This window comes from Dryas octopetala, chromosome 8, assembly GCF_963921425.1.
Source record: "Dryas octopetala chromosome 8, drDryOcto1.1, whole genome shotgun sequence".
NCBI lineage: Eukaryota > Viridiplantae > Streptophyta > Magnoliopsida > Rosales > Rosaceae > Dryas > Dryas octopetala.
The window spans coordinates 20,572,688-20,596,802 of NC_141373.1; the positions used below are offsets into that span (position 1 = coordinate 20,572,688).

Here is a 24,115-nt window from a genome sequence, read left to right on the forward strand (position 1 = left end):
TTGAGATAATAATTGTTGGATAAAATTTTTAAAAGTGAGAATTTCTTTTTCATCATGAATTCCTAATCCTAGATTCAAGAATATATCAATAAAATGACCTTGATACATTTGATCATTGTCTAAATCCACCCCTTTAATTTGTTACATATTTAGTATTTTTCCTTTAGATTTATTGTATTTCTCTTTAGTTATTCTACCATATATCCAACATTTTTAAACTATGTTAGCTTTAAATCAATTAGATTCTAAACGGAAAATAGTCAAGAAAAAAAGATATTTTTAACATAAGAGTAAGACTAGACAAAATCAGGCAATCTGTAACAAAAATGAAAGTTTGGGTGGCAAAGTTATACGTTTTAAGTTTGATGGCCAAAGTGAAAAAAAGTGCATGGGTGTGAATAAGCCTTCTTACTAATTAAAGATTATGTTGTAACCCGGCCATATGGGTGAATAGTGAATGAATGCACGCTTTGCTTCTCAAAAGAAAAAAAGAAAAAAAACAAGGGATTATCAAAAATCACATTGAGTCTCTTTACATTCAAAAAATATATAGAATGTTATATATATTGACAGATAGTCCATGTTGCAGAGGTGAAAAGCTCAATGAAAATACAAAAATAATAGGCCACAAGTGGGAGTCCAATAATTTGTGATGGAGAATGTGTTGTATTCAATCACATCACTATAAATATATGAAAGCAACGCCGCCCCTCCCAATGTGTGAGGTTTTCAATCAAAACCCTTTTCATTCTGAGACAATTCATCAATTTGATCATAGGATCCTCTATGATCCCAGTTATGATCCTCTAGTACAATCAATTGATTATTAGAATTAAGCTTTAAGTTTCTGTTTGCTTGTTCTGATATACAGCACTTAACTATTTCCTTAATTTGTAAATTATATTGCATTTTTTGGTGGCCGGCTTTACAATGACGATGATGATGATTAATTAATTAGTATGGATGAATATTAATATTTGGTCAAATTTGCATGCAGATGTTGGAAACACCTAGTCTCCTGTGTGTGGATCCAGCAGGTAAAAAGAAATTGAAGGAGTTGTTTGTGTTGCCTGCAGAGTGTGATAATGAGGCAAAGGGCACGATGACACTCGAAGTCGATGAACAATGGGCTGTGAAGAGAGTAGTGGAGTATCTTTGTATTCTCAAGGATCGAGAAATCAAAGAGAGGGAGTGTGTGCAGCGGCAACTTAACGAAGCGATGGTTCAGAGAGATATGGCCACTAAAGATTTGACCAACGCTAAAGCTAAAAGGGAGGCTAAGCGTAGTGACCGGAGGGCACTTGAAGAGGCCAGAAAGGAACTGAGTGCCGCAAATGCTCAAGTGAAGTCTCTGAAAGCCGAATTGAAGGCTGCACGGAGAGAGAGAGAGGTTGATCAGAGAATCATTCAAGAGCTCAAGGATTTTCGTGCAACGACTGTCAAGGAATTGCAGAACGAAGCCTATAACAGGGGCTATGAGGATTGTAATTCAGGGAAGCCTTCCGCTGGGGACGAGGAGGAGGAAGAGGACGAGGAGGACGAGGAATTTGCTTTAGACTTTTGAGATAGCTAAGGTACCAAACAAAGTGATTGCTGAGGAATTTACTTCTGTGAATATTGCTTTGATCGAAAACGATAAAATGTTTACTTTAAGAGTGCACAATGATAAACTGAGAATATATGTTAATAGTTTCTGTAGGAAATGCTAACACCAATAATAACAAAAGATCATTTTTCTCATCAAGACATTCATCCACATTCTCCTGGCCGGGTTTTTACTGCATGAATATATATTCACGAAAAATGAAACCATTATACATATTAGGAGTTAAAGGGGAGTAGGTTTCACATATAGGAAATCCAAATAAATGACACAAAAAAAAATCTCAAACAAATTAACTAGCTGTACTAGGGCATTGCAATAAAAAGAGAAATAAAAACTAGCACAAGTACAAATTATCAAAACAGTATGTGAACAAGTACCCATTCTAGCTAGGAGCATACACATTAATAAATAAGATATAAACGATCATTAACTAGAAAGAGAAGCTTCCAGACAAGCTAGCTTCTCATCGAAGCATTTCACCACATTCTTCTTAAATCAGGACAATTGTCTGGAACAAGGTCGATTTCTCTTGCCCGGCATGATACTGTGGAAGAAAATCAGGTACATAGCAGACCTTTGTATGGCTGCCATACAATACAATCTACCAAACAAGAACATGGACTGTGAAAAAAAAGTGAACCAACCAATAAACGGAACATAGTCAAGAAAAAAAGAACATTTACATGAATTAATTATCCTCCTCTAAACTCTCCAGAATGTGAAGAGTTTAGAGCCTGATATGTAGAACTTAATTTTTAGTTTCTTTCTAAACTATTTCATTTGCTCAATTTAATTGACCTATATATATATATAATTATATATGGCACCTCATTCATGTGATATTTGGTTGTTTTGGCCGGCCGGCAATCTGAGAAAGAACTAGAGTTTCTTAAGCTGCTCAAGGAAGAAGAGATCCGTATATATGAGGGAGTTGGCAGAATGGAAACTTCATGAAGAGAGGGTAGAATTGCGTATGACCAGGAAAGATTTGAGTGACGCTAAAGCTCAAGTTGTGGCTCTCAAAGCAACTCTCAATGAGAACCAGGCAGAGCTTGACTTAGCCAGAAATGAACTAATTTCAACAAATTAAAGCCCATTTGGCCAGGAAGGCAATGGGACATGGAAAGAGTTAAGTCTTGGACCAGCACAATGGATAGCTCGATCTTTGGCTTAAGTTTTTATTTATGAATTGAGAACATCTAAGCATGCATTAATTGAATAGTTATATATATTGTCTGTTGTTGACGAGGTTGTTTCTTTCATTTGTTATGCATTTTGTTTTGAATTAATCTACCATCTCTTTCTATATTCTCCTTTCTACTTCACCCTTCCTCTTATGCCTAGTTGCATCATGGATTTTACTAACTTTTGAAAGTAAAACTTCATAATATGAGAAAGAAAAAGTAAACTTTTTTCATATTCTATATTCACCCTTGATAAATTTTTTAAAGAAATTTACCAATTTTACATTATTTAGCTAATAAAAAATTTCATGCGAATTGTGAGTTTATTATTTATTAAATAATTATTAATAATTTGTATAGTGATTAGCCAAAGGCCCAAAACCTCCAAAAAGTCGTGAGTTTGAATCAAAATCCAAAAAATATATATATATAAAAGAGTTTTGTTTGTCTTCAAGCCCCACTCGGGGGGTTTAAAATTCAATTTGTTTGTCCTATTTGATGTCGTTGGTTTTAGAATAGAGTGATTCCAAATCTAGGAATTTAGTTAACCAAAATGAGAAAACACTTAAGGCATTGTATTCCACCATTATTAATTTCATAATTTCCTAATTACTTATTTATTAATTATCTAGTTTAGAGTAGTAATCTTGAAATCATTTTACTGCTTTCTCAAGATTTATCAACAAAGCACACATAAATTAAATATTCAAAGATAGATTCTTCTTCGTTTCAGAATTATATACCCTAAGCAAAACATGTAATCAAACAAGGAAAATAAATCATAAACTTAATGTACAATAATCCTAAACCTAACACACAAGAAATAATCAACTAGGCTTATTAGAAAAGGAATCTTTGTCCAACAAGGTAGAAATGTCCTTATCAGAATTTACATGTCTATAAAGGAGTAATATTTGGCTGATTGTTTTCCTTTAATCAATTAAGAAATCAGTGATCCGTGGTCTTCTTTATCTCAATTCTTCCCCTTGTCGGCCCTCCATAACACCATAACTTGATAGAGTAGTCAAAGGAAGTACGGCGGGTCCGAGTAGGAAAAAATTAACTAATAAGAAGTGGGGCATACAACAATGGATCAATTCATTCAACAAGATCCGTGCAGATGTAAGACTCCCGCCGCCGACAGATGTCCCATATTTGAAGGAAGGTCGCTTGTTGATGATGAGGTTGTGTAGTACTTTATGTTTAGTGCTAATATGTAGAGCTTAATTTTTAGTTTAATTTAATTGACATATATATATATATATGGCACCTCTTTCATGTGATAATTGGTTTTTTTGGCCTCCAGTCTAAGAAAGAAGTAGAGTTTCTTGAGCTGCTCAATGAAGAAGAGATCCGATTGAGGGAGTCGGCGGAACGGGAATTTCATAAAGCGAAGGTCTACTTGGGAATGGCCAGGAAAGATTTGAGTGACGCTAAAGCTCAAGTTGTGGCTCTCAAAACCCAACTGGAGGCAGCTCACAAGGAGAAGCAGGCAGCGCTCGACAGCCTCGACTTGGCCAGAAAGGAACTAAATTCCACAAAAGCTGAAGTTGTGGATCTCAAAGCCCAGCTGGAGGCAGCTCGGAAGGAGAATTCAATGTTGTATGACTTTGTCTGTAAGGCATTGGGGTTGCGCAAAAGTTAAGTCTCAGACCATCACAATGGATACCTCTTTGGCATAAGTTTGCACTCTATTTCTACTTTCGACTCTATAATTAATTTCAAGTTCATCAATCCTACCACTGTATTATTCACAAATAAAAAATTGTATTGTCCCTGCACATTGTTGTCGATCATGCCAAATTTGGCTTTAATTGCAAAATAAAGTGTGTATATATATATATATAATAAAACATAACTTCTTTTTCTTTTTTTTTTTTTTAGAAAATTTTAGCAAAAAGACTTCAACTTAATTATATGCCAGTTCCAAATAGGAAGACCTTCAAAGTGTCCAAACGAGGACTTTAACATTCTTTTTTACTCAAATAAGGAAAAACCGTTATATATTTCTTTTAAAAAAAGTCAGTTAGTTTTAGGGGTAAAATTGTCATTCCACATAATTTGGTTATTGTTCATCGTCTTCTTCCTACAGCCTAGTTTTCCAGATTTTTCTTATTTTTTCTCAACTTTGCCTTAACGTTTGACTTAACAAATCACCACCAAAGTAAGCAAACTAATACTTGTTTTAAAGTTATGCACCTCCTCTTTACAATCGAGAACACCCAATCTTGAGGTTTTGCATGTGTTATTGATTTCAATTTGGATTTTAGGTCGATTTGAGGTTGGGTGTTTATTTTGGAAGCTTTAAACACATTTCTAGTAACCTAAGAAACCGATTTCAGGTGTTAGAATCTAAAGAAATTGAAGTTGGTTTGAAATTGGAAAATCTGAAAAAATTTGGAAATTTTGACAGTGTTCGGGTAGCCTACTTTGAGGTCAATTATCTAATAATTTAATTGTCCATATTTAATGTTATTTATATAGTTGTAAAGAAGAGATGCATAGCTTTAAAACAAATATTAGTTTGCTTACTTTGGTGGTAATTTGTTAAGTCAAACGTTAAGGCAAAGTTGAGAAAAAAAAAAAAAAAGCAGAATCTGGAAAATTGGGCTGTAGGAAGAAGATGATGAACAATAACCAATTTATGTGGAATGGTAATTTTACCCCTAAAACTAATGGACCTTTTAACAAAAGTAACGATATGTCCTTATTTGAGTAAAAAAGAATGTTAAAGTCCTCGTTTGGGTCACTTTGAAAGTAGTATCCTTATTTAGAATTGGCATATAAGTTGGAGTCCTTTTACTACAATTTTTCGCCTTTTTTTTTTTTTCTAAATTTTAGTCCCTTGGTTAATTATTGGGTCTTAAAAAAAAAAAACACAGATCTAGACCCCAATATACAACCCGACCCGGTTGCGAAAAACGGGTACCAAGCCGGTCCTCTGGCGTCGAGATTGCCAGATTTGAGCTTGAGGGCATGCTTGAGCTAAGCCAAGGCCTTTCCGGAGAAGACGCCCCGCATGCCTCCGTCGTCAATGTTGAGAATGCAGATTTTTCCCCTCTGGTTCTTGATGGCGAAGACGACGGCGTTGTTCAGATCGGGTTGGGGGGCTGGGAATCGTGTTTGTGAGAAGAAGAGGAAGAAGAAGAAGCAGACAAATACAATACTAGGTTTCTCTCAAAATTTGTGAATTTCTTTTTTTTTTTGTTCTTCTTGCTTTTTCTTGTTAATAGCAGACACAGCTAGCAGTAGTGGGAAAGGGAAATGTAGTGGTGTATTTGGTAGTCTTAACTGCAACTAAAAGCTAAAGCAAAGAAACTTAAAGAAATGCCTGAAATGAGTGAGTTTTGAAAGAAAACAGAGAGAGATTAACAGAGAGAAGGTGAAGGGAGAAAGGCCAGAGCTTAAGCACAGTGCGAACGCACTCAAGTAAAAAATAGTCCAAAGAGAAAAATGTTAAGCGAGATGTCTCTGCCGTTTATCGCACCCCGAAGACCAAACAGTCCAAGCTGGAAGGAGAGTGTGCGTGAAGACCAGGGTTTGGGACAAGTCCCGGTGCTGGAAGAAGAAGTTGATTGGTAATAGCAATTAATTGTTATTGTTTGACAGTGGCAATTATTGTTACTGTAGGACACAGTAACTATTTAAATTGTAAAAATACTTTATTAATTACTACTATTTGACAGTGACAATCATTGTTAGTATCGCACAGTGGCAATTATTGTTGGCGGCATGGCCGGACAGTATGACAATGGCAATTTGCTTAGTTTTCAAAAAAAAAAAAAAAAAAAATTCATGAAAAAATACATAACTTGAACTTTATTTGTACAAAGTGTGGACTTTATTTATTCAAAGTGGACCTATTTATCCTTCCAACTTTTAGGTGAAATTTTTTTTTTTGTACAAAGGACTCTAAAATGAACTTTTTAATAATTTACTTTTAATTATTAGACTATAATTAAATTTAATTAATTAATTAGCTGGTAACATACAGTTTTCATTTTCTTAATTAGTACATCCTGGCTAAGTTAGATTTCATATTTTGGACTCGACTCTAAGTGTTCTTAAGTTATTTTCACCGTAATTAGTATCAGTAACATGACAAAGTCTAGTAATGTAAAAGTCCATGTATTGTTTTTCTTACTATTAATTGCTCTATTATTCTTCTATGATTGCTCTTTTTTAATTTCTTCTCATGTTTCAGTTATGTTTTCTTCTATAGAAATAACATAGCATTTCTTATTGTCTTACCATTTGTTAGACTTTACCAGATGATTTGTAATTATATCTCTAGTTGTAACTTTCTAAAACGATTGGTATTTTGTAATTAACTTAATTTCCATTGCTAATCTGTTCACTAGAAGCTATTTTCTGGGTCGGGATTGATCCTAGCTTCCGATGAGGATGTGGGTCTGGGACTCAAATTGGAGAGTATTTGTGGTACTGAATGGAAAGCTCTATTGTGTTTCTCAATTTTATTTTATTTTGTTGAGAGGATTGTGTTTCTCATTTGAGTTTCAAAATTAATTTAAGCATTTAACACATGGTGCAACATACAATTTTTTTGGATAGTTATGATTTAAAGTCAGCCCGGTATAATCAACTACGCAATAAATCAGTTCGAAGTTGAAGAATTCGATTTTGCTGCTGAGAAGCAAATCGATTTTCCAAAGACAACCAAGCTTCGCGAGCAGAAGTACATCGAGTCACAGTAGCCAAAACGGTTAATTGGTTCGAGAGAACCGTTAGTCCAAGATAGCATCATCTAATCAGTCTGAATCCATTCGTCATACTTGGGATCAACAACAGTAGTATTTTTTGCCAGTATTAGGATCCTTGACAAATTCATCAGGACACGTGTCCTTGGCCATTAACAAAAGACAGAAGATTGTGACTTCTTAAGAGAGGAGTAATTTGATCAAGCCATAGATGATAATTGTTGCGATCAAGCCTAATACTGACAACATTAGGAACACCAAATTGAGAGACAATAGTACCAGAAGAAGAAGCCATAACTAGATGAGAGAAAAATTAAGGAAGTTACTAGAGGAGAAGAAAAGTACCAAGGATTGGAAAGATGTACCATGAAAGATTTTAGGAATATATATAGTGGAATCTCAGACACACATGCAGAGGAGTGCGTTTATTGTACAAGGAAAATAAATCCTAAACTTAATGTACAAGAAATCCTAAACTTAATACCAAGAAACAATCAACTAGGCTTATTAGAAAAGGAATCTTTGTCCAACAAGCTAGAAAAGTCTGCCTTATTAGAATTTACATGTCTATATAAAGGAGTTTTGTTTGTCTTCAAGCCCCACTCGGGGGGTTTAAAATTCAATTTGTTTGTCCTATTTGATGTCGTTGGTTTTAGAATAGAGTGATTCCAAATCTAGGAATTTAGTTAACCAAAATGTGAAAACACTCAAGGCATCGTATTCCACCATTATTAATTTCATAATTTCCTAATTACTTATTTATTAATTATCTAGTTTAGAGTAGTAATCTTGAAATCATTTTACTGCTTTCTAAAGATTTATCTACAAAGCACACATAAAATATTCTAATATAGATTCTTCTTCGTTTCAGAATTATATACCCTAAGCAAAACATGTAATCAAACAAGGAAAATAAATCATAAACTTAATGTACAATAATCCTAAACCTAACACACAAGAAATAATCAACTAGGCTTATTAGAAAAGGAATCTTTGTCCAACAAGGTAGAAATGTCCGTATCAGAATTTACATGTCTATAAAGGAGTAATATTTGGCTGATTGTTTTCCTTTAATCAATTAAGAAATCAGTGATCCGTGGTCTTCTTTATCTCAATTCTTCCCCTTGTCGGCCCTCCATAACACCATAACTTGATAGAGTAGTCAAAGGAAGTACGGCGGGTCCGAGTAGGAAAAAATTAACTAATAAGAAGTGGGGCATACAACAATGGATCAATTCATTCAACAAGATCCGTGCAGATGTAAGACTCCCGCCGCCGACAGATGTCCCATATTTGAAGGAAGGTCGCTTGTTGATGATGAGGTTGTGTAGTACTTTATGTTTAGTGCTAATATGTAGAACTTAATTTTTAGTTTAATTTAATTGACATATATATATATATATGGCACCTCTTTCATGTGATAATTGGTTTTTTTGGCCTGCAGTCTAAGAAAGAACTAGAGTTTCTTGAGCTGCTCAATGAAGACGAGATCCGATTGAGGGAGTCGGCGGAACGGGAATTTCATAAAGCGAAGGTCGGCTTGAGAATGGCCAGGAAAGATTTGAGTGACGCTAAAGCTCAAGTTGTAGCTCTCAAAACCCAACTGGAGGTAGCTCACAAGGAGAAGCAGGCAGCGCTCGACAGCCTCGACTTGGCCAGAAAGGAACTAAATTCCACAAAGCTGAAGTTGTGGATCTCAAAGCCCAGCTGGAGGCAGCTCGGAAGGAGAATTCAATGTTGTATGACTTTGTCTGTAAGGCATTGGGGTTGCGCAAAAGTTAAGTCTGTTGGAATTAAGGATTCTAATTGAATTCCATTCTTAAGTAGCTGCTTTAATACAAGATTATGTTAGTTAATTAGTTACAAATGGTTTGTATTAATTTCTGACAGTTGGCACTGCCTTATAGGACAGATGCATGAATGGTGATGATGTGATCACAGTCACTCCACCTCATTTGCTTTGTAACCGTTTTCTTGTCCTTACATGGACATGCTTTGATATAATGAAATTGTTAGTGGCTGGCTCATTCTGAGCATCACGCATATTTTGTGCTCCCTCCTTCCTCTCTTCTCTCCCTCTTTTCCTTTCTCTGTTTATCATTGCATCAGTGTTCAACATGGTATCAGAGCCAGGTTCGATCATCGAGCTGGGGCGTTGGTTCTGTGAAGGGCGAGTGAGAAATCCAACGAGAAATCTCAACATTCAGCTGCTATGGCTGGATCTGGAAATGGTGAGCTACGAGCTCCCATCTTTGATGGAACAGAGTATGAGTTCTGGAGAGTCAGAATGGTTACAATCTTCAAGTCCTATGGGATTTGGAAGCTTGTGGAAAAGGGGATTAGCATTCCAGAATCAAAGAAGAAGAAAGAGAAAGTTAAGAAGGATGGAGAAGCACTCAGTGTAGATGACGAAGAGGAAGTAGATTCTTACCTTGAGGAGCAACAGATGAAGGATGCAAAGGCCTTAGGAATCATTCAAGGTGCTGTTTCAAGGGAGATCTTCCCTCGAATTGTCAATCAAGAAACTGCTAAAGGTGCATGGGACTTACTTAGAGATGAGTACCATGGAGATGAACAATCCAGGTCAGTGAAGCTCCAAGGATTGCGTAGAGAATTTGAATATATGAGGATGAGGGAAAATGAAACTTTGTCCTCATACTTTACCCGATTCTTTGACTTAACTAATCAAATGGAAAAGTTTGGTGAAACTCTTCCTCACCAACGAATGGTACAGAAAATTTTGATTAGTTTAACAAAGCTATATGATCCCATGTGTGTGATTATTGAGAGAACTGTTGATTTAAATACAGTATCAGTACATGAGGTTGTAGGGTCACTTAAGAGCTATGAACTCAGACTGGATAGGCATGAGGAAGATTCAGGCTATGCTGAGAAGGCTCTGGCTAGCATGAGTGTTTCATCAAACTCTCAAAATCCTCAAAACAAACCTTACAATCACAGTGGAGGAAAGAAAGGTGCCTGGAAAGGTAAACCCAAGAAGTGGGAAAATAAGTCAACTGCAAATTTGAAAGGAGTTGGAGCAGATGCAGGGAAGACCAAATGCAGAATCTGTGATAAGCTTCATTTTGGGGAATGTTGGTTCAAAGGGAAAATCAAATGTCACAATTGTGAGAAATTTGGGCACATGATGAAGGACTGCCATCAACCAAATAAAAGGGGACAGGTTGTCAACTATGCTAATCAGGTACAAGAGACTGCTACTATGTTTTATGCATGTCATAAAGCATCTGTGGAGAATTGTAAAGATGTGTGGTACCTGGACAGTGGTTGTAGTAACCATATGACAGGGTGTGAGTCTCTACTTGTGGACATTGATCGAAGTGTGAGATGCAAGGTTAAAATGGGGACAGGTGATCTTGTTGAGTCAATTGGCAAAGGCACACTACCTGTTAAAACCAAGAATGGCACAAGATACATTACTGAAGTAATGGTTGTACCTGGGTTAGATGAGAACTTGTTGAGTGTTGGACAAATGGTCGAGCATGGCTATTGGTTGATCTTTGGAGATTTTTCTGCAAATATTTATGGAGATAGAGATTTTAAAAGTCTAGTTGTGAGTGTGCAGATGAAAGGGAACAGGTGTTTTCCCCTTGCTCTCGAGGACATTGGCTCTGAAATGGCAAACAAAGCCACTGTCATTGATTCCTCCTGGAAATGGCATAAGAGATATGGCCATTTAAACTTTGACAGCTTGTTACAATTGCAGGATAAGAATATGGTGTATGGACTACCTCAGATTGCTGGAAAGAATCATGTGTGTGAAGGATGTGCAGTAAGCAAGTCTCACAGAGAAGCCTTTGACAAAGGGAAGGTTAAGAGGGCATCTAACCTACTTGAATTGGTACACACAGATGTCTGTGGACCAATGACTGAAACTATTGGTGGGAATAGATATTTTCTCACATTTATTGATGATAAATCCAGGATGTGCTGGGTCTATTTTCTGAGATGCAAATCTGAGGTGCTAAATGTATTCAAGAAATTCAAGTCAATGGTGGAACTGCAAAGTGGATTCATGATCAAGAAATTGAGAAGTGATAGAGGTGGAGAATATACCTCTTTGGAATTTGATCAATTCTGTGAAAAATTTGGAATTGAAAGACAATTAACAGTCTCTTACTCACCTCAGCAAAATGGCGCTGCAGAGAGGAAGAATAGAACTATTGTAGAGATGGCTAAGGCAATGTTACATGAAAAACAAATGCCTAAGCATTTTTGGGGAGAAGCAATCAATACTGCAGTCTATTTACTCAATAGATGTCCCACTAGAGCTTTGAAAAATGTGACTCCATTTGAGGAATTCAGTGGAAGGAAGCCTGGAGTCAAACATTTGAGAATCTTTGGTTCCATTTGTTACACTCATATTCCATCTCAACGAAGGCATAAGTTGGATGAATCTGGTCAGAAGGGAGTTTTTGTAGGCTATGGCATGAGGGAAAAGGGGTATAGAGTGTATGATCTAAGAACAGCCAGGGTTATTGTCTCTAGAAGTGTTGTGTTTGATGAGTCTGCTTTGTGGAATTGGGAAAAGGAAGAGATTATATATGCTACTGTGCCCTGGACAGATGGGGAAATTGAAGATGATATGTCTGCAAGCTCAGAATTGCCTAACCAAACTCAACACAGTGTGGAGGAATCCCCAAACAATGATCCTCCTGCTGCTGAAAATTCCTTGAGATCAGATTCACCTGAAGTCAACTCAAGAAATGAGATTGTGCTGACTGAAACTTATGACACTACTCCTTTAAAATGGAAGAACCTGAATGAAGTATTTGCTCATTGCAAACTTAGTGTCATTGAACCTGAAAGCTACTTTGATGCTGCAAAAGATCAAGCATGGCAAAAGGCTATGGAAGATGAGATCAATATGATAGAGAAAAATCATACCTGGGAACTTGTGTGTAGACCAGGAGATAAGCCTATTGTAGAAGTGAAATGGATTTTTAAAACAAAGCTTAATCTCGATGGCTCAATACAGAAACACAAAGCTAGACTGGTTGCAAAGGGGTACACTCAAAAGCCAGGAGTGGATTTCAACGAGACCTTTGCACCAGTAGCTAGATTGGATACAATCAGAACCTTAATTGCACTTGCAGCTCAGAAAGGGTGGAAGCTATATCAATTAGATGTGAAATCAGCTTTTCTCAATGGAGTATTAGAGGAAGAAGTTTATGTTGAACAGCCTGAGGGATTTGTGGTTTCAAATGCTGAAGACAAGGTGTACAAATTAAAAAAGGCTCTCTATGGACTTAAACAAGCTCCAAGAGCTTGGTATAGCAACATTGACTCATTTCTGCTGCAGTGTGGTTTTGAAAAGAGCTCAAGTGAAGCAACTCTGTATGTGAGGCACAAAATGGGAAAAGGCACACTCATTGTATCCATTTATGTGGATGATATTGTATACACAGGGAGTGATAAGGAAATGATGGAGGAATTCAAACAAGAAATGATGAGAAGATATGAAATGACAGATTTGGGATTATTACATCACTTTCTTGGCATTGGTGTTGTTCAAAAGGAAGGATGTATATTCATTCATCAACGAAAATATGCCTCAAGTCTGTTGGAGACGTTTGGCTTAAAAGATTGCAAGCCTGTTTCAATCCCACTTGCCACTACAGATAAGCTACGAAAGGAAGATGGAAGCAAGGCTGCAGATGAAGGGTTATATAGGAAAATGATTGGCAGTTTACTTTACCTAACAGCAACTAGACCAGACATAATGTTTGCTTCTAGTTTGCTGGCTAGGTTTATGCATTGTCCAACCTCCAAGCATCTTGGAACTGCCAAAAGGGTACTGAGGTACATCAGTGGTACAATTGACCATGGAATTCTATACAGAAAAGGGGAATCAGCACTTCTAATTGGCTACTGTGATAGTGATTGGAGTGGTGATGAAGATGACATGAAATCAACCTCTGGTTATGCATTCTCTTTTGGCAGTGGTGTTTTCTCTTGGGCATCTGTAAAGCAACAAAGTGTAGCATTATCCACTGCAGAAGCCGAGTACATGAGTGCAGCAGAAGCCACTACTCAAGCTATCTGGTTGAGGTTTGTTTTACAAGACTTTGGTGAAGAACAAGTGGATCCAACCACTATAATGTGTGATAACACCTCTGCTATTGCAATGACAAGGAACCCTGTGTTTCATCAACGATCAAAGCACATTAAAAGAAAGTTTCATTTTATCAGAGAGGCAATGCAGGAAGGGGAGATTGATCTTCTATACTGCAAGAGTGAAGATCAAATTGCAGATATATTCACCAAGGCTTTAGCAAAGGAAAGGTTCTGTTTGTTGAGAAGTATGCTTGGAGTGAATTCAATTAAAACCTTAGAAGGGAGTGTTGGAATTAAGGATTCTAATTGAATTCCATTCTTACGTAGCTGCTTTAATACAAGATTATGTTAGTTAATTAGTTACAAATGGTTTGTATTAATTTCTGACAGTTGGCACTGCCTTATAGGACAGATGCATGAATGGTGATGATGTGATCACAGTCACTCTACCTCATTTGCTTTGTAACCGTTTTCTTGTCCTTACATGGACATGCTTTGATATAATGAAATTGTTAGTGGCTGGCTCATTCTGAGCATCACGCATATTTTGTGCTCCCTCCTTCCTCTCTTCTCTCCCTCTTTTCCTTTCTCTGTTTATCATTGCATCAGTGTTCAACAAAGTCTCAGACCATCACAATGGATAGCTCTTTGGCATAAGTTTGCACTCGATTTCTACTTTCGTCCCTATAATTAATTTCAAGTTTATCAATCCTACCACTATATTAATCACAAATAAAAAATTGTATTGTCCCTGCACATTGTTGTCGATCATGCCAAATTTGGCTTTAATTGCAAAATAAAGTGTGTATATATATATATATATAATAAAACATAACTTCTTTTTCTTTTTTCTTTTTTTGAGAAAATTTTAGCAAAAAGACTTCAACTTAATTATATGCCAGTTCCAAATAGGAAGACCTTCAAAGTGTCCAAACGAGGACTTTAACATTCTTTTTTACTCAAATAAGGAAAAACCGTTATTTAAAAAAAAAAAAAGTCAGTCAATTTTAGGGGTAAAATTGTCATTCCACATAATTTGGTTACTGTTTATCGTCTTCTTCAAACAGCCTAGTTTTCCATTTTTTTTTTATTTTTTCTCAACTTTGTCTTAACGTTTGACTTAACAAATCACCACCAAAGTAAGCAAACTAATATTTGTTTTAAAGTTATGCACCTCCTCTTTACAATAAAAAAACACTCAATTTTGAGGTTTTGTGTTATTGATTTCAATTTGGATTTTAGGTCTATTTGAGGTTGAGTGTTTGTTTTGGAAGCTTTAAACACATTTCTAGTAACCTAAGAAACCGATTTCAGGTGTTAGAATCTAAAGAAATTGAAGTTGGTTTGAAATTGGAAAATCTGAAAAAATCTGTAAATTTTGACAGTGTTCGGGTAGCCTACTTTGAGGTCAATTATCTAATAATTTAACTGTCCATATTTAATGTTATTTATATGGTTGTAAAGAAGAGGTGCATAGCTTTAAAATAAGTTTTAGTTTGCTTACTTTGGTGGTAATTTGTAAAGTCAAACATTAAGGCAAAGTTGAGAAAAAAAAAAAAAAAAAAAGCAAAATTTGGAAAACTGGGCTGTAGGAAGAAGACGATGAACAGTAACCAATTTATGTGAAATGAGAATTTTACCCCTAATAATACCCCAAAACCTCCAAAAAGTCGTGAGTTTATTAGGGGTAAAATTGTCATTCCACATAATTTGGTTACTGTTCATCGTCTTCTTCCTACAGCCCAGTTTTCCAGATTTTTCTTATTTTTTCTCAACTTTCCCTTAATGTTTGACTTAACAAATCACCACCAAAATAAGCAAACTAATACTTGTTTTAAAGTTATGCACCTCGTCTTTACAATCGAGAACACCCAATCCTGAGGTTTTGTGTTATTGATTTCAATTTGGATTTTAGGTCAATTTGAGGTTGGGTGTTTGTTTTGGAAGGTTTAAACACATTTCTAGTAACTTAAGAAACCGATTTCAGGTGTTAGAATCTAAAGAAATTGAAGTTGGTTTGAAATTGGAAAATCTGAAAAAATCTGTAAATTTTGACAGTGTTCGGGTAGCCTACTTTGAGATCAATTATCTAATAATTTAACTGTCCATATTTAATGTTATTTATATGGTTGTAAAGAAGAGGTGCATAGCTTTAAAATAAGTATTAGTTTGCTTACTTTGGTGGTAATTTGTTAAGTCAAACATTAAGGCAAAGTTGAGAAAAAAAAAAAAAAAAAAAAAAAAAAAAAAAAAAAAAAGCAAAATCTGGAAAACTGGGCTGTAGGAAGAAGACGATGAACAGTAACCAATTTATGTGAAATGACAATTTTAATCAGGTTTTGACATGCAATCCCAAATTCTCAACAAAATTGCTTCTATAGTTATATACCAAGTTACCAACTATGAATTATAGTCTTAAGGTATAGTGTATTGGGTAAGTTATAGGATTTAAAATTTTAAAAAAACACAATAGGATTTAGGATATAGAATATAGGGTTTAAGTTTAAGTTTCTAATTTGACCGAAACCCAAACCAAGTGACTAAAGCCTATTAGTGAGGAACAAAAAATATTCATCACTAAAACCTATACTTTTTAGTGACCAAAGTCTTTCCTCACTAAAAAAATTGATTTAGTGATGAACTATTCCATCCCTAAAAGACCAAAATTTTGGTCACTAAAGGCCTATGTTTCATCACTATAGATGATGGTTTAGTGAGGAACATAAATATATTCATCACTAAAATATGATGGTTAGATATGGTGGTTACATGAAATGGTGACCAAAATCTTCATCACTAAAACCTATCATTTCTTCACTAAAATATTGTAGATACATTTAGTGATAGAATTTGGTCACAAATTGGATTTTAATTACTATTTTAAACTCATTTTTTCAAAATTACTACATTAAATACATCCTTCTTTGTTTTCAATATAAGTAGCAACAGTAGATGTTAATACATTTCATTTCAAAATGACAAGTGACTAGTATTCGGATATCAAAGTCTAGCCATCAAAACATGTACATCTCTCTCACAAATTAATTTAAACATAAAACCCAAAAATGCAAATCTCTAGATACAAGATGTCCATTCCGATGGCTTGTAATCTGTCCTTGAAATCTCAACAGCCTGCACAGAAGACAAATTTCAAATTGAATAACAAGGGTATATTATACAGATACATATCATCCATGTCACCAGAAATAAGTCCTAAAGTCAAAGATTATTTCTGAAGCTTACCTGCATTCCTTCCATGCCATTGATTCCTACTCCAATATCAGCCTCTTGAATCATGCCAACATCATTTGCCCCATCTCCAATTGCCAAGGTTGTCCTTCCTGTATGTTTTTTTTTTTTTTACCAAACGAGTAATCTTCAAAAATATAAGATTGATTTCAGGACACTAGTAGGTATTTTGAAATGAAAAGATGGAATCGGCTTGTTTTTCTTAATTACAGAAGTTGGTAAGATGATAAAATTCACTACAGAATATAAAAGAAGAAGAAGCCTTCTGTTTGCCTAACTTCTAAAATGAAGATTATATATAATAGACCTACCAAATCCTTCTGTTTTGGAGAGACCCTGCAGCATATAACAGAGGCACAATTAACAGCCAAAGGTAAGAACTGGTCCTTCACATCACTTCTCAGAGCAATTTCAAGGCCAGGGGTGCATCTTTACTGCCTTCTTCAAACTTGAATTTGTGAAAACTTTTGAGTTGGTTTAAATGTCTTCTTTCATCGCCTGGAAACTAGAATAAACAAAATATGTGATTACTAACTCAAGTTCTGTTGAAGTTGGATGTTTAAGAAAATTGAAACTTACTATAGTCTCCTTAAAACTCAAAGTCAATTAATCCCATAACACATCTAAGTTTAAATGTTAAGTGTCTTAGAAACAAGTTCAAAAGGCCATTGCAAAATAGGTTTTACTTGTGTGCAAGTTAGTTACTGGGATGCATGTGAAAGGAAACAAGAATCCATAGAGCATATTTGCACAACAGAACATGATTATGTTTCTTTGTTCCATTGAAACCTATGGGTATTCTCAAGCACACAACAGTAGAACGAAAACAAACCAAGAAACTAGAAGAGTACCATCGATAACTACTGATTTGAGCATGTTCTTTCTACTTTTCTCTGTTGTGCAAAAGAGATGACCACTAAAATGACATTAGATGTGGATTGCCTCTTACAAGGTGAGAATCGATGAGAAGGAAACAGCGAAAGAGATCGAGCAGGAAATTAAGGGAGAAAGAGATTCAGTGAGAGTTTCGGACTGGGGATCTATACAATAAATTTGAATATTTGAGTTTCTGAAACAATAATATATTAATTCATTTTCCTGCTCTCAACAAACAAACTAATTGTTGGCCAAAAACCAATAACAAAAGGAACTAAACAAAACTTTATGGACTTCTACAAAGCACAAAGGCCCAGCTATATTAAACTGATTCATTCCTAACTGATTCAGTCTCCCTGCTGCAAAATAGATATATTTTTAAGTAAGCAATTCATGAACTGTCCATTCGATAACATGCAATTCTATACAGACGAAAGGGCAATTGCATTCTCAGACAAGTCAATACAAGCTACTGTTTGCCAATCATGTTTTGCCATGCAATCACAAATAACATTTTGCACAACTAACAATCTAAAAAATTTAAATTCCAGTTTCAAGCCAATTATTCAGACAAAATACTACCCATAATTGTAAACCCTACTAAATTCTACCCAACTCACTCAATCGAACCAATTTGAAGGCAAATTGTCAAACTCAATGGGAAACGTCAAGAGTAATTTTAACCCAAATTCTGAAATCCCTAAATATATCCATACCTTGAAATCGAACAATTATCAAAACTATCCACATGAACCCATACCCCAATAACAATTTTAAGCCAAATCCTCAAATTAAATGGGAAAACGTCAAGACCATACCAAACCCATAGTGCAAAATACCTTAAATTAACAGAGCACAACAGAGGAAGGAGTGAGCAATTTGTGTGATGGATGTGCAATTCGTGGTTGAGCTCTGTCCCTTTACATTGATTCTTTGTGAAGTGAGCTCTGTCCCATTGCATTTATTCTCGTTTGTGAAGTGAGCTTTGTCCCTCTGGATTAATTCGTTTGTGAAGTGAGCTACGTCCTTGTTCTGAAACTAAACTTCAACATGTGGTGGCTTAAGGTTAAATTATTGCAAATGCCTGTTTCTGAGCCTGCATAAAGGAGGACGATGTTCAATCGGTTCGTCGATTTCGACATGGTAACTGGTAGATGAATATTTAGGGTCGATTTTGCCAACGTTGCCGCCGGACGGCTGGGTTTTGATTGGAGAAAGGGTGCGGGAGAGAGAGGGTAAAGATTAAGAAGCAGATGAGATCTGCTGTTCAGATGTATGCCTGACTCATAAGGATGCTTTTTTTTTTTTTTTTTTTTCAGAGGTTACCTCTTTCTCTCTCATTTTGGGCTACCGATTCAGCCCTTGTTTTTTTTCTCATCCGTTAGATCAAATAAATCTCATCCAACGGTCAAGACCCTAAAGGCATTGTATGCCTGAAGTCATTGTAGAATTTCCGAAACTGAGAATTTTAATAGTTTCTGTAGGAAATGCTAACACAATAATAACAAAAGGTCATTTTTCTCATCAAGACATTCATCCACATCCTCCTGGCCGGGTTTTTACTACATGAATATATTCACGAAAAATGAAACCATTATATATATGAGGAGTTAAAGAGTAGGTTTCACATATAGGAAATGTGATCAGTCCCTCATAACTGTATCCAAATAAATGACACAAAAAAAAAATCTCAAACAAATTAACTAGCTGTACTAGGGTCACCCCAAGATGGAAGGGGCTACTCGATTAGCTATTCAGCTTCCTGACGAATGCCAAATTGCTGTCCTTAATTCAAGACGATGATATCTATTATCTACACAACCTTCTCAAAGCAAAGGAGGAATATTGAGCAAATCACCCGTCCCCAAAATCCCTGTCACCCACCTATCTTTTTTACACATGTCCTCCCTCTTAACAGAGGTTAAACGCTGTTAACTTCTATTAATTGTTTTTATTCAATGAGCCTATGACCAGATGGTAAGCAAAGAACTGCAGTCAGATGATCTACCTATTGAAGAAGAAGTTGCCTGAGTCTCTACATGTGAATTCATAATCAGATTGACATCCATATGCAAGCTGTATAGTGTAGGATTTTGAAACTTGAGTTATATATATGTAAATCACTCGTATTCTATAATTGTATGAAGTGTATCAGGAAAAATCAAATAAACCAAGACTTAAAAGAATAACTAGTATATTATTGGTCTTATGTTGTACCAAAAAATATGGTCATATGAGCAATTTCAGCTTGCCCCTTCTTTGGGTGGCAAAAGATTTTCATGGTACTTCCTCTGTATTGTTATCTCATATTTCATTCTCTTATGAATGTTTTTTTCTGCCCTTTTTAATTGTGCTTGCAAATGTAGAGAATGGTGGTTGTCAACCCAATACAAATAAATAGCTAATTAAGGTGGCTGCCAGTGTCAGTATATGGCATTATAGAAAATGGATGCAGGCATTGCAATAAAAAGAGAAATAAAAACTAGCACAAGTACAAATTATCAAAACAGTATGTGAACAAGTACCCATTCTAGCTAGGAGCATACACATTAATAAATAAGATATAAAAGATCATTAACTAGAAAGAGAAGCTTCCAGACAAGCTAGCTTCTCATCGAAGCATTTCACCACATTCTTCTTAAATCAGGACAATTGTCTGGAACAAGGTCGATTTCTCTTGCCCGGCATGATACTGTGGAAGAAAATCAGGTACATAGCAGACTTTTGTATGGCTGCCATACAATACAATCTACCAAACAAGAACATGGACTGTGAAAAAAAAGTGAACCAACCAATAAACGGAACATAGTCAAGAAAAAAAGTACATTTACATGAATTAATTATCCTCCTCTAAACTCTCCAGAATGTGAAGAGTTTAGAGCCTGATATGCAGAACTTAATTTTTAGTTTCTTTCTAAACTATTTCATTTGTTCAATTTAATTGACCTATATATATAATTATATATGGCACCTCTTTCATGTGATATTTGGTTTTTTTGGCCCGCCGGCAATCTGAGAAAGAACTAGAGTTTCTTAAGCTGCTCAAGGAAGAAGAGATCCGTATGATCGAGGGAGTTGGCAGAACGGAAACTTCATGAAGAGAGGGTAGAATTGCGTATGACCAGGAAAGATTTGAGTGACGCTAAAGTTCAAGTTGTGGCTCTCAAAGCAGCTCTCAAGGAGAACCAGGCAGAGCCTGACTTAGCCAGAAATGAACTAATTTCAACAAAAGCCCATTTGGCCAGGAAGGCAATGGGGCATGGCAAGAGTTAAGTCTTGGACCATCACAATGGATAGCTCGATCTTTGGCTTAAGTTTTTCTTTATGAATTGAGAACATCAAAGCATGCATTAATTGAATAGTTATATATATTATTTGTTGTTGAGGAGGTTGTTTCTTTCATTTGTTATGCATTTTGTTTTGAATTAATCTACCATCTCTTTCTATATTCTCCTTTCTACTTCACCCTTCCTCTTATGCCTAGTTGCATCATGGATTTTACTAACTTTTGAAAGTAAAACTTCATAATATGAGAAAGAAAAAGTAAACTTTTTTCATATTTTATATTCACCCTTGATAAATTTTTTAAAGAAGTTTACCAATTTTACATTATTTAGCTGATAAAAAATTTCATGCGAATTGTGAGTTTATTATTAATTAAATAATTATTAATAATTTGTATAGTGATTAGCCAAAGGCCCAAAGCCTCCAAAAAGTCGTGAGTTTGAATCAAAATCCAAAATATATATATATATATATATAAGAGTTTTGTTTGTCTTCAAGCCCCACTCGGGGGGTTTAAAATTCAATTTGTTTGTCCTATTTGATGTCGTTGGTTTTAGAATAGAGTGATTCCAAATCTAGGAATTTAGTTAACCAAAATGAGAAAACACTCAAGGCATCGTATTCCACCATTATTAATTTCATAATTTCCTAATTACTTATTTATTAATTATCTAGTTTAGAGTAGTAATCTTGAAATCATTTTACTGCTTTCTCAAGATTTATCTACAAAGCACACATAAAGTATTCAAAGATAGATTCTTCTTCGTTTCAGAATTATATACCCTAAGCAAAACATGTAATCAAACAAGGAAAATAAATCATAAACTTAATGTACAATAATCCTAAACCTAACACACAAGAAATAATCAACTAGGCTTATTAGAAAAGGAATCTTTGTCCAACAAGGTAGAAATGTCCGTATCAGAATTTACATGTCTATAAAGGAGTAATATTTGGCTGATTGTTTTCCTTTAATCAATTAAGAAATCAGTGATCCGTGGTCTTCTTTATCTCAATTCTTCCCCTTGTCGGCCCTCCATAACACCATAACTTGATAGAGTAGTCAAAGGAAGTACGGCGGGTCCGAGTAGGAAAAAATTAACTAATAAGAAGTGGGGCATACAACAATGGATCAATTCATTCAACAAGATCCGTGCAGATGTAAGACTCCCGCCGCCGACAGATGTCCCATATTTGAAGGAAGGTCGCTTGTTGATGATGAGGTTGTGTAGTACTTTATGTTTAGTGCTAATATGTAGAACTTAATTTTTAGTTTAATTTAATTGACATATATATATATATGGCACCTCTTTCATGTGATAATTGGTTTTTTTGGCCTGCAGTCTAAGAAAGAACTAGAGTTTCTTGAGCTGCTCAATGAAGACGAGATCCGATTGAGGGAGTCGGCGGAACGGGAATTTCATAAAGCGAAGGTCTCCTTGAGAATGGCCAGGAAAGATTTGAGTGACGCTAAACCTCAAGTTGTGGCTCTCAAAACCCAACTAGAGGCAACTCACAAGGAGAAGCAGGCAGCGCTCGACAGCCTCGCCTTGGCCAGAAAGAAACTAAATTCCACAAAAGCTGAAGTTGTGGATCTCAAAGCCCCGCTGGAGGCAGCTCGGAAGGAGCATTCAATGTTGATTGACCTTGTCTGTAAGGCATTGGGGTTGCGCAAAAGTTAAGTCTCAGACCATCACATTGGAGAGCTCTTTGGCATAAATTTGCACTCGATTTCTACTTTCGTCCCTATAATTAATTTCAAGTTTATCAATCCTACCACTGTATTAATCACAAATAAAAAATTGTATTGTCCCTGCACATTGTTGTCGATCATGCCAAATTTGGCTTTAATTGCAAAATAAAGTGTGTATATATATATATATAATAAAACATAACTGTTGTAAATATCATTAATGATGTGGCTGTCCATTATCATGTTCAATATTGATCTCATGTATTATCTAGAGCAATTATATAGATAATTATGAGGAGTCCAATTCATTGTAAAATACGAGACCTTAAGGGTCTATCTCAGGTCATCCAAGAGCCTATAAATAGAGGCCTTATATGAATGAGAAATATACTCTGATTCCTCCCTAATTCTTTCTTATGTTTTCTCTATATTTCTCTTTATTTCATAACACGTTATCAGCACGATAGTCTCTTCTATATTTTATTTTCTTATAAACTCTTTTAGATTTAAGAGTCATATGGTGCAACCTTGTTGCTTTTAACCAATACTCTTAATCTTAGAGTTGTTCTATTATGTTTTTTGCATCGAAACAGTACCTAGATGACTAACTTTGTGCTTTATTTATATTATTATATATATCTTAATTCTTTTAACTTTCTGATTCAAGCAATAGTACGTATTCTATGAATATTGGCTTCTACATATTATTCCTTTCAAGATGCTTTATATCTCTATCCTAACCAATATGTATATATGTATTGATTGATACCTGCGATGTTATATTACCACCTATATCGTTTACTTGCTTTAAATATGGTTGTTATATATATACTTGCTGTTAGATACACTAAATGATTATTATTATCGGCTACCTTATTATGTTATTTAACAACCATATCAGAATTAATTGTTGCTTGATCCTTAATTATCACAAAAGTGATCAAGACCATAAGTTCTTTGATCATCAAATTAAATTGAGGGCCTGAAGTTCCTCAATTGCATGTTATACAATTAAATAAGATAAAGACCTGAAGTTTCTTATTACTTAACATACAAGGACCTGAAGTTCCTTGATCCATACAAAAGTCTTAAATTTCCAATACCTAGTTTGAGAACCGTAGTTCTAATGGATACCAAAATTTCGAACCCGAAGTTTCGAATATATCAAAATTGATGACCTACAGTTTATGGATCATAATATTATGAACCTGAAGTTTCATAATTAATATGATTATATTATATAAATTTTCTTATGCGATTTTAATGTCAGTATTATTTTAATTATATTTATGTTCCACTACTCGTTGTATATTATTATACATTGTAATATGTGATTATTCATACATAAATGAGATAAGGGCCTGAAGTTTCTTATTCTCAACATTATAAGGACTTGAAGTTCCTTGACCTTAATTATTATAAGGGC

At 35.2% G+C, this 24,115-nt stretch overlaps 2 protein-coding genes and 1 long non-coding RNA gene across 3 annotated transcripts; 2 read left to right on the top strand and 1 right to left on the bottom strand.

Moving 5' to 3' along the window:
- Positions 1–3,758: 3,758 nt before the first annotated feature.
- On the top strand, positions 3,759–4,510 carry LOC147277914 (uncharacterized). The gene is made up of 2 exons (XM_086255460.1): positions 3,759–3,974; positions 4,097–4,510. The coding sequence occupies exons 1-2, from the start codon at positions 3,879–3,881 to the stop codon at positions 4,433–4,435; spliced, it is 435 nt and encodes a 144-aa protein (XP_086111586.1). The 5' UTR covers positions 3,759–3,878; the 3' UTR covers positions 4,436–4,510.
- A 12,010-nt stretch (positions 4,511–16,520) lies between these two features.
- On the bottom strand, positions 16,521–17,287 carry LOC147277915 (uncharacterized). Its single transcript, XR_015124063.1, has 3 exons — positions 17,147–17,287; positions 16,830–16,962; positions 16,521–16,718 (listed from the first exon to the last, which is right to left on the bottom strand). It is a non-coding gene; the product is annotated as an uncharacterized LOC147277915 (long non-coding RNA).
- A 4,716-nt stretch (positions 17,288–22,003) lies between these two features.
- LOC147277916 (uncharacterized) lies at positions 22,004–22,867 on the top strand. The gene is made up of 2 exons (XM_086255448.1): positions 22,004–22,219; positions 22,340–22,867. The coding sequence occupies exons 1-2, from the start codon at positions 22,124–22,126 to the stop codon at positions 22,676–22,678; spliced, it is 435 nt and encodes a 144-aa protein (XP_086111574.1). The 5' UTR covers positions 22,004–22,123; the 3' UTR covers positions 22,679–22,867.
- The last annotated feature ends 1,248 nt before the right edge of the window (positions 22,868–24,115 follow it).

Coding starts and splice junctions, on each gene's coding strand:
- LOC147277914 (XM_086255460.1), top strand. CDS start 3,879: ATGGATCAATTCATTCAACAAGATCCGTGCAGATGTAAGACTCCCGCC. Junction 3,975..4,096: donor GGTCGCTTGTTGATGATGAG/GTTGTGTAGTAC, acceptor TTTGGCCTCCAG/TCTAAGAAAGAAGTAGAGTT.
- LOC147277916 (XM_086255448.1), top strand. CDS start 22,124: ATGGATCAATTCATTCAACAAGATCCGTGCAGATGTAAGACTCCCGCC. Junction 22,220..22,339: donor GGTCGCTTGTTGATGATGAG/GTTGTGTAGTAC, acceptor TTTGGCCTGCAG/TCTAAGAAAGAACTAGAGTT.